The sequence below is a fragment of the Musca domestica genome, unplaced genomic scaffold, assembly GCF_030504385.1.
Source record: "Musca domestica strain aabys unplaced genomic scaffold, Musca_domestica.polishedcontigs.V.1.1 1, whole genome shotgun sequence".
Lineage (NCBI taxonomy): Eukaryota > Metazoa > Arthropoda > Insecta > Diptera > Muscidae > Musca > Musca domestica.
This window is the reverse complement of record NW_026712114.1, coordinates 363,129-378,797: the sequence shown is the minus strand read 5'-3', so window position 1 is coordinate 378,797 and position 15,669 is coordinate 363,129. Positions and strand designations below refer to the sequence as shown.

At 37.4% G+C, this 15,669-nt stretch overlaps 1 protein-coding gene across 1 annotated transcript in view; it reads left to right on the top strand.

The window, feature by feature from the left end:
• LOC131806485 (protein serrate-like) overlaps positions 1-15,669 on the top strand; it is a 95,327-nt gene that overhangs the window by 52,888 nt on the left and 26,770 nt on the right. Inside the window, exons 10-12 of the mRNA XM_059130634.1 lie at positions 358-485; positions 12,429-12,576; positions 12,742-12,879. Of these exons, the coding sequence (XP_058986617.1) occupies positions 358-485; positions 12,429-12,576; positions 12,742-12,879 (414 nt within the window). The remainder of the gene's footprint in view (positions 1-357; positions 486-12,428; positions 12,577-12,741; positions 12,880-15,669) is intronic.

Sequence of the window (15,669 nt, the reverse complement as noted above, 5' to 3'; positions counted from 1 at the left end):
TACTTAACTTGTCTACTAAAATACAATATTCCTTCTAGTCCCTCATAAATATTTCGGACAATAACAACAAACACTTAATTTTATTCACCAACCTCGTTTTAAATTTTGCTTGTAATTGACAGTTGTTCCATTTTTTCCTTCGATAGTTGAAATTATTTATGCTTTCAATATTTTTTCTCGCTTTTGTGTTATGCCGTTAATAATTTGATATGAATTTTATTGGTATTTGAAATTTTTGGTCTTTTTTTTCTTCTTGCTTTCTTGGTTACATTTTCGTTTCTTGTTATCGGCTGGAAATCGTTGTCGCCGACTTGTTGATGTCGTTGCTGATATTGGCTGCTGGCCGTTGCTGAACAGGTCGTGATTGTGAAATCGATATTGATGAATGCGCTAATTCGCCGTGTCGTAATGGTGGCGAATGTGTGGACATGATTGGTAAATTCAATTGCATTTGTCCGCTGGGATATTCCGGTACATTATGTGAGGTAAGTGTGTTTGTGGAGATTTTATTTATCTTTTTTTTTCAATTTTTAAGACTTTTTGAAACAATTTTTTTTTTTCATTTTATTTATGTTCGCCAACAATTTGTTTTTAATGTACATTAAATTATGTTGGTGTTTACATTGTTTTGCGCCTTGTTAAATTAATGAGATTTTAATGATGGCCAAAACATAAACTGCTTAACAAAGTATCATTTATTGTCAAAGTTTTCGTTGTTGTTGTAGCGCTATTGAATACAATTTATTTACGGTTGACTTTTATTGCCTCGTCTGGTGATTGTGAGAACAAAAGACTTAAGATACATACATGGTGTTAACAGGCATTACCACGGCGGCAATTGTCTTAAGCGAACTTAGCTTCGCTTGTCTTATGCTCGCCTCCTTCGACTCCATAACTTGACAGATTTCCATTGTTTGAACCTCCCAAAAATTGTCATTTTGATAATGGAAAGTATAACGAATTATTGAAATGGCATTGCACAATTTTCGGAAATTATTGAATTTTCAATTATTTATGGTTCGCGGTGTAACAATGTGCAATGAAATGCAGTTATGTGGAAAGGGGGGAAATATGAAGCTAGAGGTAAGAGAATATAAACTTTAAAAAACGAGATCAAAAATTTTAAAAAAAAATTGCATGGGCTTTAACAGATTATCCAGAAAGGGCTTAGGAAGAAGGTCTTCTCCGCAAAAGAGTAGAAGGTCTTCTGTCTAGAAGAACAGGAAATCTTCTCTATAGAAGAGCAGGAGATCTCCTCTATAGAAGACCAGACAGGTCTTTTCCACGGAGAACCTAAAGATCTTCCCCACAGAAGTACAGAAGTTCTCCTTCTGCATAGACAACAAGAAAGTCTTTTCCATGGAAGACCAGAAGTTCGTCTCCATAGCAGACAACAAGGTCTTCTTCTTCATAGAAGAGCAGAAGGCCTTCTTCATAGACACCAAGAATATCATCTCCATAGATGGTATTTTCCATAAAATACCAGAAGGTCTTCTTCTTCATAGAAGACCAGAATGCCCTTTCTCTAGAAGAGCAGAAGGTCTTCTCTCTAGAAGAGCAGAAGGTCTTCTCTCTAGAAGAGCAGAAGGTCTTCACTCTAGAAGAGCAGAAGGTCTTCTCTCTAGAAGAGCAGAAGGTCTTCTCTCTAGAAGAGCAGAAGGTCTTATTCGCCATAAAAGAGCAAAAAGGTCTTCTTCGCCATAAAAGAGCAGAAGGTCTTCTTCGGCATAGAAGAAGATGGTCTTCTCTCTGGAAGAGCAGATGGTCTTCTCTCTAGAAGAGCAGATGGTCTTCTCTCTAGAAGAGCAGATGGTCTTCTCTCTAGAAGAGCAGAATGTCTTATTCGCCATAGAAGACCGGAAGGTCTTCTTCGCCATAGAAGAGCAGAAGGTCTTCCTTGCCGTAGAAGAGCAGAAGGTCTTCTTTGCCATAGAAGACCAGAAGGTCTTTTTTGCCATAGAAGACCAGAAGGTCTTTTTTGCCATAGAAGACCAGAAGGTCTTTTTTGCCATAGAAGAGCAGAAGGTCTTCTTTGCGATAGAAGAGCAGAAGGTCTTCTTCTCCACAGAAGTCCATATGGTTTTCTTCTCTACAGAACACCAGATGGTCTTCTCTTCTCCACAGAAGACCAGAGGGTCTTCTCCATGGAAGATCAGAAGAATGTATTCTTCTCCATAGAAGACCAGAAGAAGAGGCCCAGATGGTCTTTTTTCCTAAAGAGGTCCTAGGTGGTCTTCTTCTCCATAGAAGTATAGGTGATCCTTTTCTCCATAGATGACAAGAAGCTGTTCTTCTCCATAGAAGACATTCTGGTCATAGGAGACGTTTGACAGGTATGGCTGAAAAACATCTGACAGGCTCTCTGTTGCTGGAGGACGTTTTACAGCTCTTTCAAAAAAAAAAAAAAAAAAACTTTGGATAGAATTAGAAGACCTCAAATAAGCCTTGTGTGCCTGGGAGACTTTTGGTAGGTCATCTATGTCTAGAAGACATCTGAAAGGTATTCTGTGGCCAGAGGACTTCACCGACTCTTCCATAGCTACAAAGTTTTGGACAAGTGTTCCATAGCCAGAAGACGTTGCATAGGTATTATATGACCGGAAAAGCTGTGAGTATCATTTGTGCGTAGAAGGCGTTTGACAAGTCTTCTATGATTTTGACGGGTCATCTGTGTTAGGAATACCTCCAAAAGCCAAGTCCAAAAGGCCTTGGACTGGTCCTTCAAACCTGAAGACTTTGAATAGGTCTTCTGTGGCTGAAAGACCTCTAACAGGTCTTATGGTCATAGGAAACGTTTGACAGGTCTTCTATGGCTGAAAAACATTTGACATTTTCTCTGTGGCTAGAGGACCTCTTACAGGCCTTCCCTTAACAGAAAACTGAGGATAGAATTAGAAGACCTTCGACGGAACTTATGCGCCTGGAAGATCTTTGGTAGGTCATATATTGCTAGAAGGCATCTGAAAGGTTTTCTGTAACCAGAAGACTTCTCCGACATCTTCCATAGCTACAAAGTTTTGGACTGGTCTTCCATAGCCAGAAGACGTTGGATAGGTATTCTATGACCGGTAAAGCTACGTAGAAGGTGTTTGACAAGTCTTCTATGATTTTCACGGGTCATCTGTGTTAGGAATACCTCGAAAAGTAATTCTGTGTTTGTGGGATTTCTCTTTTGTAGACCTTGCCAGAAGACCTTTTACTGGCTGGCTTCATTCACATAGCCTTTGGAGGAATCTGTCTTCCCCATAAATGCCTTACTCCCATTATTTTCCAAGTTTATGGTCAATATCGGTTATTTATGTAGCAGGCTGATTGTGATACCTTAATGAGTGAATGTCTTATGGTTCCTAAGTAAGCTTCTTACGATTCACAAACACACACACACAGAAACTTCGTATCACTGTCACGGCCAATAATAAAAACATAAAGTTTGTGTCTTAAGTCTTTTGTTTCGTTTACATATTTCCCTTTAAAGTTTCTTAACAAACAGACATTTAAAAACTCCCCATCTTTACCAGCTAATTTATATGTTCCACATAGCAACATACACATACGGCACATACATATGTAAGTAAACGACGGAACACGATTTTGCGGGCATGACATTGATACAATTTAAATTGCCTTTTTTGTCGATACAATTCAAACTATAAATAAGCATTTAAATAATGTTTCTATCGACACCTTCTTCCACCGAAAAAAAAATGGAAAACAAAAAAGAATGCCAGCCGAAAAAAAATCACAAAAAAATAAAGTAATTAACAAAACGAAAATAAGGTTGATGGTGACAAATGAATGGTGAATAAGATATTTAATATTCTGCCCACATCGGGAGTGACACATTCATAACATTGATGGAATAATAAAATTGTAGCCATGGACGAATACCATTCCATCGGAGGCAGAGTAACACCTCATGAAACTCTAATAAATTTCCATAGCGACAATGGAAATACGAAAAAAAAAAACTACTTTGGGAATAATTAAAATGAGCTCAAATTATTTTTTTTACTTCGTTTGGGCATTCGACAGTATCTGATAATTTATGTCCACAAATTCTTTGTTGTTCCTGCCTGTGTTGACTGCCCGGCAATTGTGGTGGCATATTTATAACAAAACTTAAATTTCTCAAATCTTCCAAAATTAAGTTTTAATTTAAAGCAAATGCCATTGTTTCATACAAATTATCGATCGTTAAGTCTTTCAACGAATGGCCGGCCACATATTTTTTGGGCTTTATTGGTTTCAATACATTTTGGTCATGCATAAGAAGCATTGGCCACAAAGTTGGTGAAAAGGAAACTAAGAATGCCAACATCAACTGGCACTAACATCAGGCAACAGAAGTGCCAAACACCATTGCCTGTGGGTAAATTGAAAGAGCAAAAAAAAACAGTTTAAGTAGACCGTGGAATACACAGCGACTTGGGTTATGATAGTCAGCTGAAGGACTGTAGTTTTGTGCGAAAATACTGTGCAGTATTTTTCCAAAAAAAAACAGTAAGTTGGCGGGCCGAACTTTGAATACACTCCAGCATTTGGGAGGAATGAGCTGAGGTCGGCCGGTCCGAACTTTTAATACCCTCCACCATTTCGAAGGAAATTGAAAAAAAAATCCGAAAACTACCACTTAAATGAAACCCGTAATATGGGTACTATACGAAGACGTGGACTTGTATACGCAATTTTTTGTCATAGGCTGAAGTGCCCATTACGAACTTCAAATACGAAATTTGTTATAATTACGCTGAATAATGTCGCAAAAATTATGAAAATACGGAGTATGGGGAGGTACCGAAGACATGGATCTGCACGGACAATTTTCTGTCTTAGGTTGGGATCTTCCAGTATGAAATTTGAAACAATTCCGGTGAATAATGTTGCTAAAATCATACCGAATATTGGAAGCTATACGAAGACGTGGACCTGCAAAAACAATTTTCTGTCTTAGGCTGTAGTATTCATTACGAACTTCAAATACCAAATTAGAAACAATTCCGGTGAATAATGTTGCGGAAATCATCAAAGTACCGAATAATGGGAAGTTACCGTTATATGGGAGCTATACGAAAACGTGGACCGACATGGCCCATTTACGATCTTAACATGCCTACTGGTAAACTATGCTTGTATGCAATATTTTAGCCTTCTATCTCAATACGTTCGAAAGATAGCGTGATTAAAACAGACAGACACGCAAACGGACAGACTGACGTACATATAGACGGACAACGCTAGATCGTCTAAGAATTTTACGCTGATCCACAATACTTTATATACTTTGCATGGTCTGTTATGAATATTTCGAGGAGTTACAAACGGAATGACAAAGTTAAAAATAGCGAATTTAGGAAGGCACCCTTATATAGGGGCTATACAAAGACGTGGACCTGCATAGTTTCTTTTATAGTTTGCAGTATCAATTAGGAACTTCAAATAGGAAATTTGAAACAATTCCGCTAAATAATGTCGCTTAAATCATCAAAGTTTTGAATATGGGGGGTACAGTAATTTGGGGGCTATATGAAGCCAATTTTCTGCCGCAGGCTGTAGTACTTTTGTTCCGAAATGGAAAACAATTCCGATGAAAATTATCAAAATACTGAATATAGCGAGGTATAGTTATATGGGAGACCTATATAGCCCATTCTCAATACCAAACAAAGCTACCAAAAGTCCTGTAGACTAAACACACATTTAAATAAAATTTTATCAACCTACTTCAATTCGTTCGGAATTTCCAAGGTCTGCGGCTAAATATTTGCGTACCTCGTGCTTGGGGTAAGACCATTGAAACTCTAAAAATGCTTAAAAGAACTTACACCGCAACAGAAAGAAAATATACTCAAAAGAGCTAAAGAGTTGCTTCGCTTGGCCGAAAGTGGTGAACTGCCGAATCCGCCATAACAGCCGATTTTCGCTCTCCGCTCGTATTAATCGACCATGACATCAGAATAAATACCGAATATTATCGCGAAAATATTCTGGAGGGTGTATTAAAGCCTTGGGCACGCAAACATTTTGCTCGCAGAACTTGAACATTCCAACAGAACTTAGCACCATCGCAATCATCACGCGCCACCCAAGGATGGTTAAAAGATGAGGTTCTTCGCTTCTTTTTCAGCGCACAATGACCACCAAAATCTCTAGATACTAATCCGGTGGACTATTGTGTCTGGAGTATTCTGGAAAGCAAGGTTGGCACTAAAAAATACCAAAGAGTCGATCAACTCAAGCAAGCGCTTCGGAATTGGCCGAAATACCGCAGAGCAACATTCGGTCAGCGTGTAACGGTTTCATTGGCCTTTTGAAGGCCATAATTTGTGCCAAAGGTGACCAATTCGAACAAATCTAAACTTATTCTAAAATTTGATGCTATTTCCGACATTGTTTGCTTTCATTCAAAAAAATTTAAAAAAATGTAAAAAATGTGCCGCTTGACTTTGTTGTAGTTTTTTAATTGATGGGAGCTATATCCAAATCTGATCCGATCTCGAAAATTTGACAGAGGTATGTTTGAGCTCCATAAATTATCTTGTACCAAATATCATTGTTGTAGAGTGCATTTTACCAAATTTGATGTACTTGCTTCTAGGCGGAAATCGAAAATGCCACAATTTACCCCATCAACCGACCAGAACGTAGACGCAACAAAAGAGGACAGACATAGTGTTTAGATTTATTTGAATAAAGTTGAATTTCAATTTTACAATCAGGTATTACATTTTGGGACTTACAATTCCGAAATTTTTATACCCTCTCCATAGTATGGATGGTATAATAAGTTTGTCATTCCGTTTGTAACAATTCGAAATATACATTATAGACCCCACAAAGTACATATATTCTTGATCAGCATAAAATTCTATGTCGATTTAGCGATGTCCGTCCGTCTATCCGTCTATCCGTCTGATAAAATTTTACTTTTGGTATTGAAAATGGGCCATGTAAGTCCACATCTTTGTATAGCCCCCATATAACGGTACCTCCCGATATGCGGTATTTTGATGATTTTAGCGACATTATTTACCGGAATTATTTTAAAATTGGTATTTAAAGTTCGTAATAGATACTACGGCTTAGACAGAAAATGGGCCATGTAGGTCCACGTCTTCGTATAGCCCCCATATAATGGTACCTCCCGATATTGGGTATTTTGATGATTTTAGAGACTTTATTTACCGGAACTATTACAAATTTAGTATTTGAAGTTCGTAATGAATACTACAGCCTATGACAGAAAATTGTCTGTGCAGGTCCATGTTTTATAACCCCCATGGTACCTCCCTTTATTCGGTATTTTGATGATTTTAGCGACTTTATTTACCGGAATTGTTTCAAAATTGGTATTTAAAGTTCGTAATAGATACTACGGCTTAAGACAGAAAATGGGCCATGTAGGTTCACGTCTTCGTATAGACCCCATATTAGCGTATAGACCCCATATAACGGTACCACCCGATATTCGACATTCTGATGATTTTAGCGACATTATTTATCGGAATTGTTTCAAATTTGGTATTTGAAGTTCGTAACGGATACTACATGCTAAGACAGAAAATGAGCCATGTAGGCCCACGTCTTCGTACAGCCCCCATATAATGGTACCTCCCGATATTGGGTATTTTGATGATTTTAGAGACTTTATTTACAAATTTAGTATTTGAAGTTCGTAATGAATACTACAGCCTATGACAGAAAATTGTATGCGCAGGTCCACGTTTTATAACCCCCATGGTACCTCCTTATATTCGGTATTTGGATGATTTTAGCTACATAATAAACATATATTTTTTCAAGTTTTGCATTTGAATATTGTAATGGCTTGTGACAAAAGTTGCCTGTACCGGTCCACGTATAGACCCTAATATAGGCTACATTCGGTAGTTTTAAGATTTTAACAGAATTTTTATTAATTTTTTTTTTTTTGGAAATTGCCAAATTTGTACTAAATGGTGGAGGATATTCAAAGTTCGTCCCGGCCGAACTTACAGCTTCTTTACTTGTTATCCCTAACACTATATCAGATCACCGACTCAAATCATCCATAAATAAGTCGGAACTGTTATATACGAATGTGGGATACAGTGAGCATAAATTCAATTTCCGCAGGACATATATAGCATAGGTGCTTAATAAGTTATTACCAAAGATATATAATCATCAATTATATATATTTTATTTGGCAACCTTGATAAGCTGACACCAAAATTCCAAATCTTGTGCCTACCCACTGTTCAAACCACTCATGAAAATTGTCTCATAACTGCGTTATTCTTTTGCATGCGTATTAAGGAACGATCAATGGACAAAATAGCCAACAATCTGGAGACAAACAACAACAACGAACACCCTGTCCAACGAAGACAAGCAGAAAGAAAGACAGACCAAGCGACCAACAAACAAGACAGGAGCTAGAGCTGCAATTCGACACAATGTGTGTTGGATGTATGTTGGACGACGGCAATGATCGGGCCACAGTGAATGCGATCAACAGCACACAACACAAACATGACAACGCGGTTGTTGTTGTTATTGCTGTTTTTGTTGTTGTTATTGTTGTATGTATCATACAGCAGTATCTGTCACACGATTTTGATGCTTTAATACCTTTTAACACTAATCGCATTACGGGCAATCAATTGTGATGAGAATATGAAAAAAAGAGGGGAAGAAAGGCGACACACGAGCGCACACGCACACACATATACACACGACAGACATTGCTCCCCAATGGCAATGTCCAGGAAATGGAATGACTCTCGAATTTATGTTCCAAATGCCTGAAGACAAAATCAAAGTCCATAAATGTATTTATAAAACCTGGATTAAACTGGTGGTGGTGAGTCGGTGTTGGAGGAGTGTTCAGGTATTCTTTCGGAGGTTTTGGTGACCCAGAGTGACTAACACTTTTTTTCGGTTCAATTTCCGTTTTCTGTTTTATTGCTGCTGTAGCAGCCGTTTTGATTCTTTGCTTATCTTAACGATTTTCTCACGTGTTTGTTTCGTTTTTTTTTATGTGAGGCGGGAGGGATTTAAAATCCCCAGCTTAGGTTACAAATGATGACGATGATGATGATTGAGCTACGTGGAGCTGTGTATTAAATAACTATTTTATTTTATTTTTTTTCTGGCATCTGGGTAGCTTCTTCTTTTTTCTTCATGAATGGAATTGGAGCGTTCCGTCATCTAAATTTTAACTAATTATTTTTGACATTCTTTGTTTCTTTTCTTCTTTTTATCTTTTTCAAATGCTTCACTGTCACATAATTGTAAACCTTGATTTTTATTTGTTTCTTAGCCTACGTTTCCTAACCATGATTTGTAAATTCTTTTTTTTTTTTTTTTAATATGAATCATCATCTGTTCTCAGTCCAAGAGGAATCTCAACAACAATAACCTCTGGTCGGCTTTGTTATATTTCCTACTTTTTTCCAATATGCCTTTTGGCAATTCACTGTTTATGCAGGAAATGAATTGGCATCCAATTTGTTGCATTTGTCATTGTTTCTGATTTTTTCAAATTAATTTCCTCCACAAATATTGTAACTTCCTTGCGAGATTATTAGAAATAGAAGATTTAAAATGCAATATGAAAATGCCCATTCACATATTAAATAAATCGTTTCCGCTATTTCAAATCAGTCAGACTTTCTGATAGGGGATTTATGACTTACTCACATTTCTTAACGTATTCTATATAATAGCTTAAAAGGGACTTCTATTATAAAAGGCTTCTTATAAATCTTCCATATCATTGAAGACTCCCTCAGGGTATCCTATTCTACAGAAAACCTCTTAAGCGTTCTCTATTTCTTAAAAAAAATCTCTTCAGCGTCTCCTATTCTACAGAAGACTTGTTTAGAACTTTTTACGGTGTCTTCTTCTATGGAAAACCTCTAAAGTAAACCTGGAGAGTATTCTGCAGAATATCTGTAATTTGTAGAAGAAGACTTCAGAATTTTCCTGTCTATAGGAGATCTTTTTAAGGTCTTCCCTTCTATAGAGAACCCAAAAAAGGCCTTCTCATCTATAGCAAACCTCCTTGAGGCTCTTCTTTTCTATGGAAACCCCTTGAGTGTTCTCGCTTTCATAGAATATCTCATGAGGGCCAGTTTAATAGAAAATACTATTCCAGGAGACATCTTCAGGGTATTCTACTACAGAAAGACTCTCAATTCTTCTTCAATTCTTTAGAAAACCTATTCAGGATCTTCAATTCTATTCTGTTGGAGACCGTTTCTTATTCTATGGAAGACGACCGTCTTCTGGTCTATGGAAGACGACCGTCTTCTAGTCTATGGAAGACGAACATCTTCTAGTCTATGGAAGACGAACATCTTCTAGTCTATAGAAGACGAACATCTTCTAGTCTATGGAAGACGAACATCTTTTAGTCTATGGAAGACGACCGTCTTCTAGTCTATGGAAGAAGACCGTTTTCTAGTCTATGGAAGAGGACCGTTTTCTAGTCTATGGAAGAGGAACGTCTTCTAGTCTATGGAAGATGACTGTCTTCCAATCTATGGAAGAGGACCGTCTTCCAATCTATGGAAGAGGACCGTCTTCCAATCTATGGAAGAGGACCGTCTTCTAGTCTATGGAAGAGGACCGTGTTCTAGTCTATAGAAGATGACCCTCTTCTAGTTTATGGAAGAGGACCGTCTTCTACTCTATGGAACACAACTGCCTTCTAATCTATGGAAGACAACCGTCTTCTAGTCTATGGAAGACAACCGTCTTCTAGTCTATGGAAGAGGACCGTCTTCTAATCTACGGAAGACGACCGTCTTCTAAGCTATGGAAGACGACCGTCTCCTAGTCTATGGAAGACGACTGTCTTCTAGTCTATGGAAGACGACCGTCTTCTAGTCTATGGAAGACGACCGTCTTCTAGCCTATGGAAGACGACCGTCTTCTAGTCTATGAAAGACGACCGTCTTCTAGCCTATGAAAGACGACCGTCTTCTAGCCTATGAAAGACGACCGTCTTCTAGCCTATGAAAGACGACCGTCTTCTAGCCTATGAAAGACGACCGTCTTCTAGCCTATGGAAGACGACCGTCTTCTAGTCTATGGAAGACGACCGTCTTCTAGTCTATGGAAGACGACCGTCTTCTAGTCTATATGGAAGACGCCCGTCAGACGCAGCCCAGAAATACCTCCGCCTCAGTCCAAAAGTCCTGCATTTTGGTACATCCGACTGAATTCATCCTAGAAACCAGTACTGCAAATTTGGTGAAAATCCATTCAGATATTCAGCTATAGCTCCCATATACAGGTTTCATCCGATTTGGCGTTTAAGTCCCCCATATTCGTAATATGCACCCCACAAAAATTATGTTTGGAATCAGATATCAGACGCAGCCCTGAAATACCTCCGCCAAATTTTATCAAGATAGCTCCCATATATATCTTCAACCGATTTCGGGTTAATTGTGCCCCAAATGGCCAATGTCAGTCCAAATGACCTGAATTTTTCAAAAATTCAGTCTAGAAAAAAGCAAATCAAATTTGCTAAGAAAAAAACCGGTTCAGATATAGCTATAGACCTCATATATATGTTTCATCCGATTTGGTGTTTAAGTCCGCACACATCCGTAATATGCGTTCGACAACAATGATATATGGTACCAGATAGCTTATAGAGCTTATTCATCCCATCCCAATTCTTTTATCAACACAAGTTCTGGAATCAAGAAGGGATAGAACGGACCACTGCTTCTAGTACCTTGCCCACAACGGGTCAAAATTGTAAATAACCATGACACGCTCATAAAAGGCGAAATGATACTTTTCAAATGTGGCACATCCTAATATATCCACTAACACAAGATCTGTTAAAAATATGGAATGCATCGGTTTACTCCTTCTGGTACCTCCTCCACAAAAGGTAAAATTTTGAATAATTTTAACTTCAATAAAATATGATATATGGGTCCGATTTTCTTCAAGTTTTGCATATCTCAATATTTTTACCAACACAAGAGCTGGCATAAAGATATGATATTATGGACCACACCTTCTGGTACCTCCCACACAACGGGTCAAATTTTTAAATAATTATACATCTCTGAAAATCCGAAATACGCATACGATTCTCTTCAAGTTTCACACATTTCAATATTTCTACCAACACAAGGTCTGGTGTGAAGGTGGTAGATATCGGCCCACCCCCTCTGGCAACTCCCCCACAAAGCGTTACAATTGTCAGAATTTATGTATGCGAAAAATGTCAGCAATTCTTTTCGGACTTTGTATATCAAAATATCTCTCTCAGCCAGGACCCACTCCTGGTGGAACCTATTTTCCCCCTGCATATAAAATATCGAATTAAAAACTAGCATTACATTTTAAATGATTGAGTCATTTTTTCAAATAATGAAATTAATTGCTCTTCAACTTCATAGTTTTCTTCATCATTTCAGGAGGCCAATGACCATTGTACACCATCACCCTGTTTGGAGGGTCGCTGCTTGAACACACCGGGTAGCTACTATTGTCACTGCCCACCGGGAAGAGCAGGCAAGCACTGCGAACAGATACGACCGCTCTGCAATCAGCCACATTGTAATGGTAAGTATTTCGTCCCCCATCGCCACAACTACCCTTTCCCCTTAAAAAATTGAGCATATTTGATTAATATTTAAAGAAAATAATGAGCAGAGGAAGAACAAGCACAACTAAGTTATGAAAAAGTTTAAAAAAAAAAATCGTTATTTGTATTTGTGCAATTTCCAGATGGATGTTTCGCCAATGCCACCATCATTGATTCATCAAAAAGTTTGCCCTGTTCGGGACACGGCACATGCGAAATGGTTGATGTGGGCACCTTTTGTAAATGTCATGCTGGCTATACGGGAACGTTTTGTGAGCACAGTAAGTTTTCACATTGTTGTTGTTGTTATTTTTATTTTTGCGGAGTTTGGAGTGTGAGAATTTTGGGTTTTTTGGCTAAATCAAAACGGAGTTTTTTTGTTTTGCTTTTGGTTTACATTTTCATTAGACTGCCGGTGATTAGTCTCTGGCAGTGGCGAAGGCCTTCTTTTGCTAAAAAAAAGCAAAATTAATCACTTAATCATAAAATTAAGAAACATTTGCCGTAAAAAAAAGATATTTAACGCTTGATTAAAATTAATAACCCATTTCAAGTTGCTGCTACATTAGTGGCGATGACGGCGGCAACCAGAGCTTCATGTTTAAAATTCTGAAGAATTGTTTTGTGGTGTGAGAGGCCTTGTATTTTGCCAATCGACTGGAAAATTGTTTATGTTAAAGCATTGAAATGAATCTTCTCCCTTTTTCTGCCAATGGTGTTGAATAAAGTATTGAATATCGGTTTAGATTGAGGAAACACAAAGTATTGAATATTCTATTACACGTGTGATGTTTGGCGCCCAATAGGTGCTTGTGTCTTAAGTCTTTTGTATTTCATCACCGTTTTTTTGTCTTTAATCTTAACCGCAGTTTTTTTGCAGAGGATTAAAAAGAAAAGGGATTAAAAGTGTGACATTAATTGTTAGGAACATTTTTGTTATATTTTCTAAGACACTGGAAAATTTTAAATACCCTCCATCAGCCCCATATCCTGCATTATACTAAAGGGACTTATGGCGTAAAATTCTATGTGGATTTAGGAATTTATGCCTGTTTTCATGGTATAGTAAAAAGGTAAGATAGAGCTAACAGCTGATTAAATTTTTTTCTAAGTCTGCCGACTTCTGCCAATTTTGTGTATGTATTTATAGTTTTCAAAAACGAAAACCAAATATTTTCCAAATCAAGGATTTGAAAAAACGTACATTGCAGGGCGCACATTAAGGGTAATAAGCATTTTTGCCATGGGATTGGAAGATCGATCAGTGTAGATCATATTTTTTGAAAGAACATCCAGGTATTTCATTCATCTTTCGCGCCTTTTAAAAGATATGCAAAATAATTAAAAATAATAAATTAATTAGAACCACCTGCTGCATCTACTTTAGAATAATTCAGACAGAAAGCGGGCATAGCCCCAGGGGTGTGTTTCTGTACTTTTACGAAGTTGTTCTACCTCCTTATTGTACCATGGTTTTAATCACGAATGAATTGTAATCATATCAAGTGTTTAAATGACCCATGTCGTTCCACGTTTTCGTACATACCCATAATTCGGTATTTTGACGATTTCCGTCACATTTACCAACGAAATTGTTTGAAATTCTGAATTTAAAGGTCGTAAGGGGTTCAATTTTGTGGCAACAGAAATTTTGCACGAGGGTCAGTCTTGGTGTATAGGCGTGTGATGAGGCTCGATTTTTTCTAGAATTTCGTGCTAAAAGGGTACGAAAAGTACTAAAATGTACTAAAAATTAAATATTTTCTATTGGACAAAAGGTATGAGCTAGAATTCTAAAATATGGAATGAGGGTCACAGATGGAGTGTATGGTAGATGTACCAAAGGGTTTTTGAAAATTCACATTATGTGTGTACGAAAAGTACTACATTGGGTACCATTTCATATCTTGTGAACGGGTAGAGCTAAAAACTTGAAATTTGGAATGGGAATCAATGTTGAGGAGTAGACTCGATGCATGGAGGGAGTTTTGGAAATGTGTACCCATGTATACGAAAAGTACTAGACTGTACAAAATTGACTACAATTTGAATTTGTACGAACTGATGGAGCTAAATTCCTAAAATTTTAAATTAACATTACTTGCGGAGTTTAGGATTAGGATATGGAGGTATTTTTCGATATTTGTACTAATGTGCACAAAAAATGCTAAATGGTTCTTGATTTGGTACAATTTCAATTTGGGTAAACCGATAGAGCTGGAATTTTGAAATTCTGAAATAAGATTACTAAGCATTCTAAGAATGGTACTAAATTTGGTACTATTTAAATTTTGGTAGAACAAATGGAGGTGGAATCTTAAAAATTAGTAATAAGATTACTATTGCATTGCAGGACTGAGGGATGTAGGTAGTTTTTGGAAATTTTTTGTTATGTGTACTAAATGGTACAAAAATCCCCTCCACCATATGGAACGCAATTTTCAAAAAAAAAAAAAAAATTAAACCCGTAAAAATTCTGTTAATATCTTAAAAATACCAAATGTAGCCTTCATATTAGGGTCTAAACGATGACGTGGACCTGCATTGGCAACTTTTGTTACGAGCCATTACAATATTCATATGCGGTTAATAATGTAGCTTAAATCATCAATAAAGGGAGGTACTACTACGTGGGGCTATATCAAAATGTGGACAGACAATTTTCTGCCTTAGGCTGTAGTATCCATTACGAACTTTAAATACCAAATTTAAAACAATTCCGGTGAATAATGTCGCTAAAATCATCAAAATATCGAATATCGGGAGGTACAGTTATATGGGGGCTATACCAAAACGTGGACCTACATGGTCCATTTTCAATACCAAAAGTCCTGCAGACATAATATACATTTGAGTAAAATGTTATCAATCTACTTCATTTCGTTCGGAAGCTAGAGTGTTTTCCACAGACGGACGGACATCGCTGAATCGACATAGAATTTTATGCTGATCAAGTGGGGTCTAAAATGTATATTTCGGAATGAATGACGGAATGACAAACTTAATATACCCTCCATACTATGGTGGAGGGTTAAAAATATGGATGGGATCACTGGAAGTAGAAAGATTTG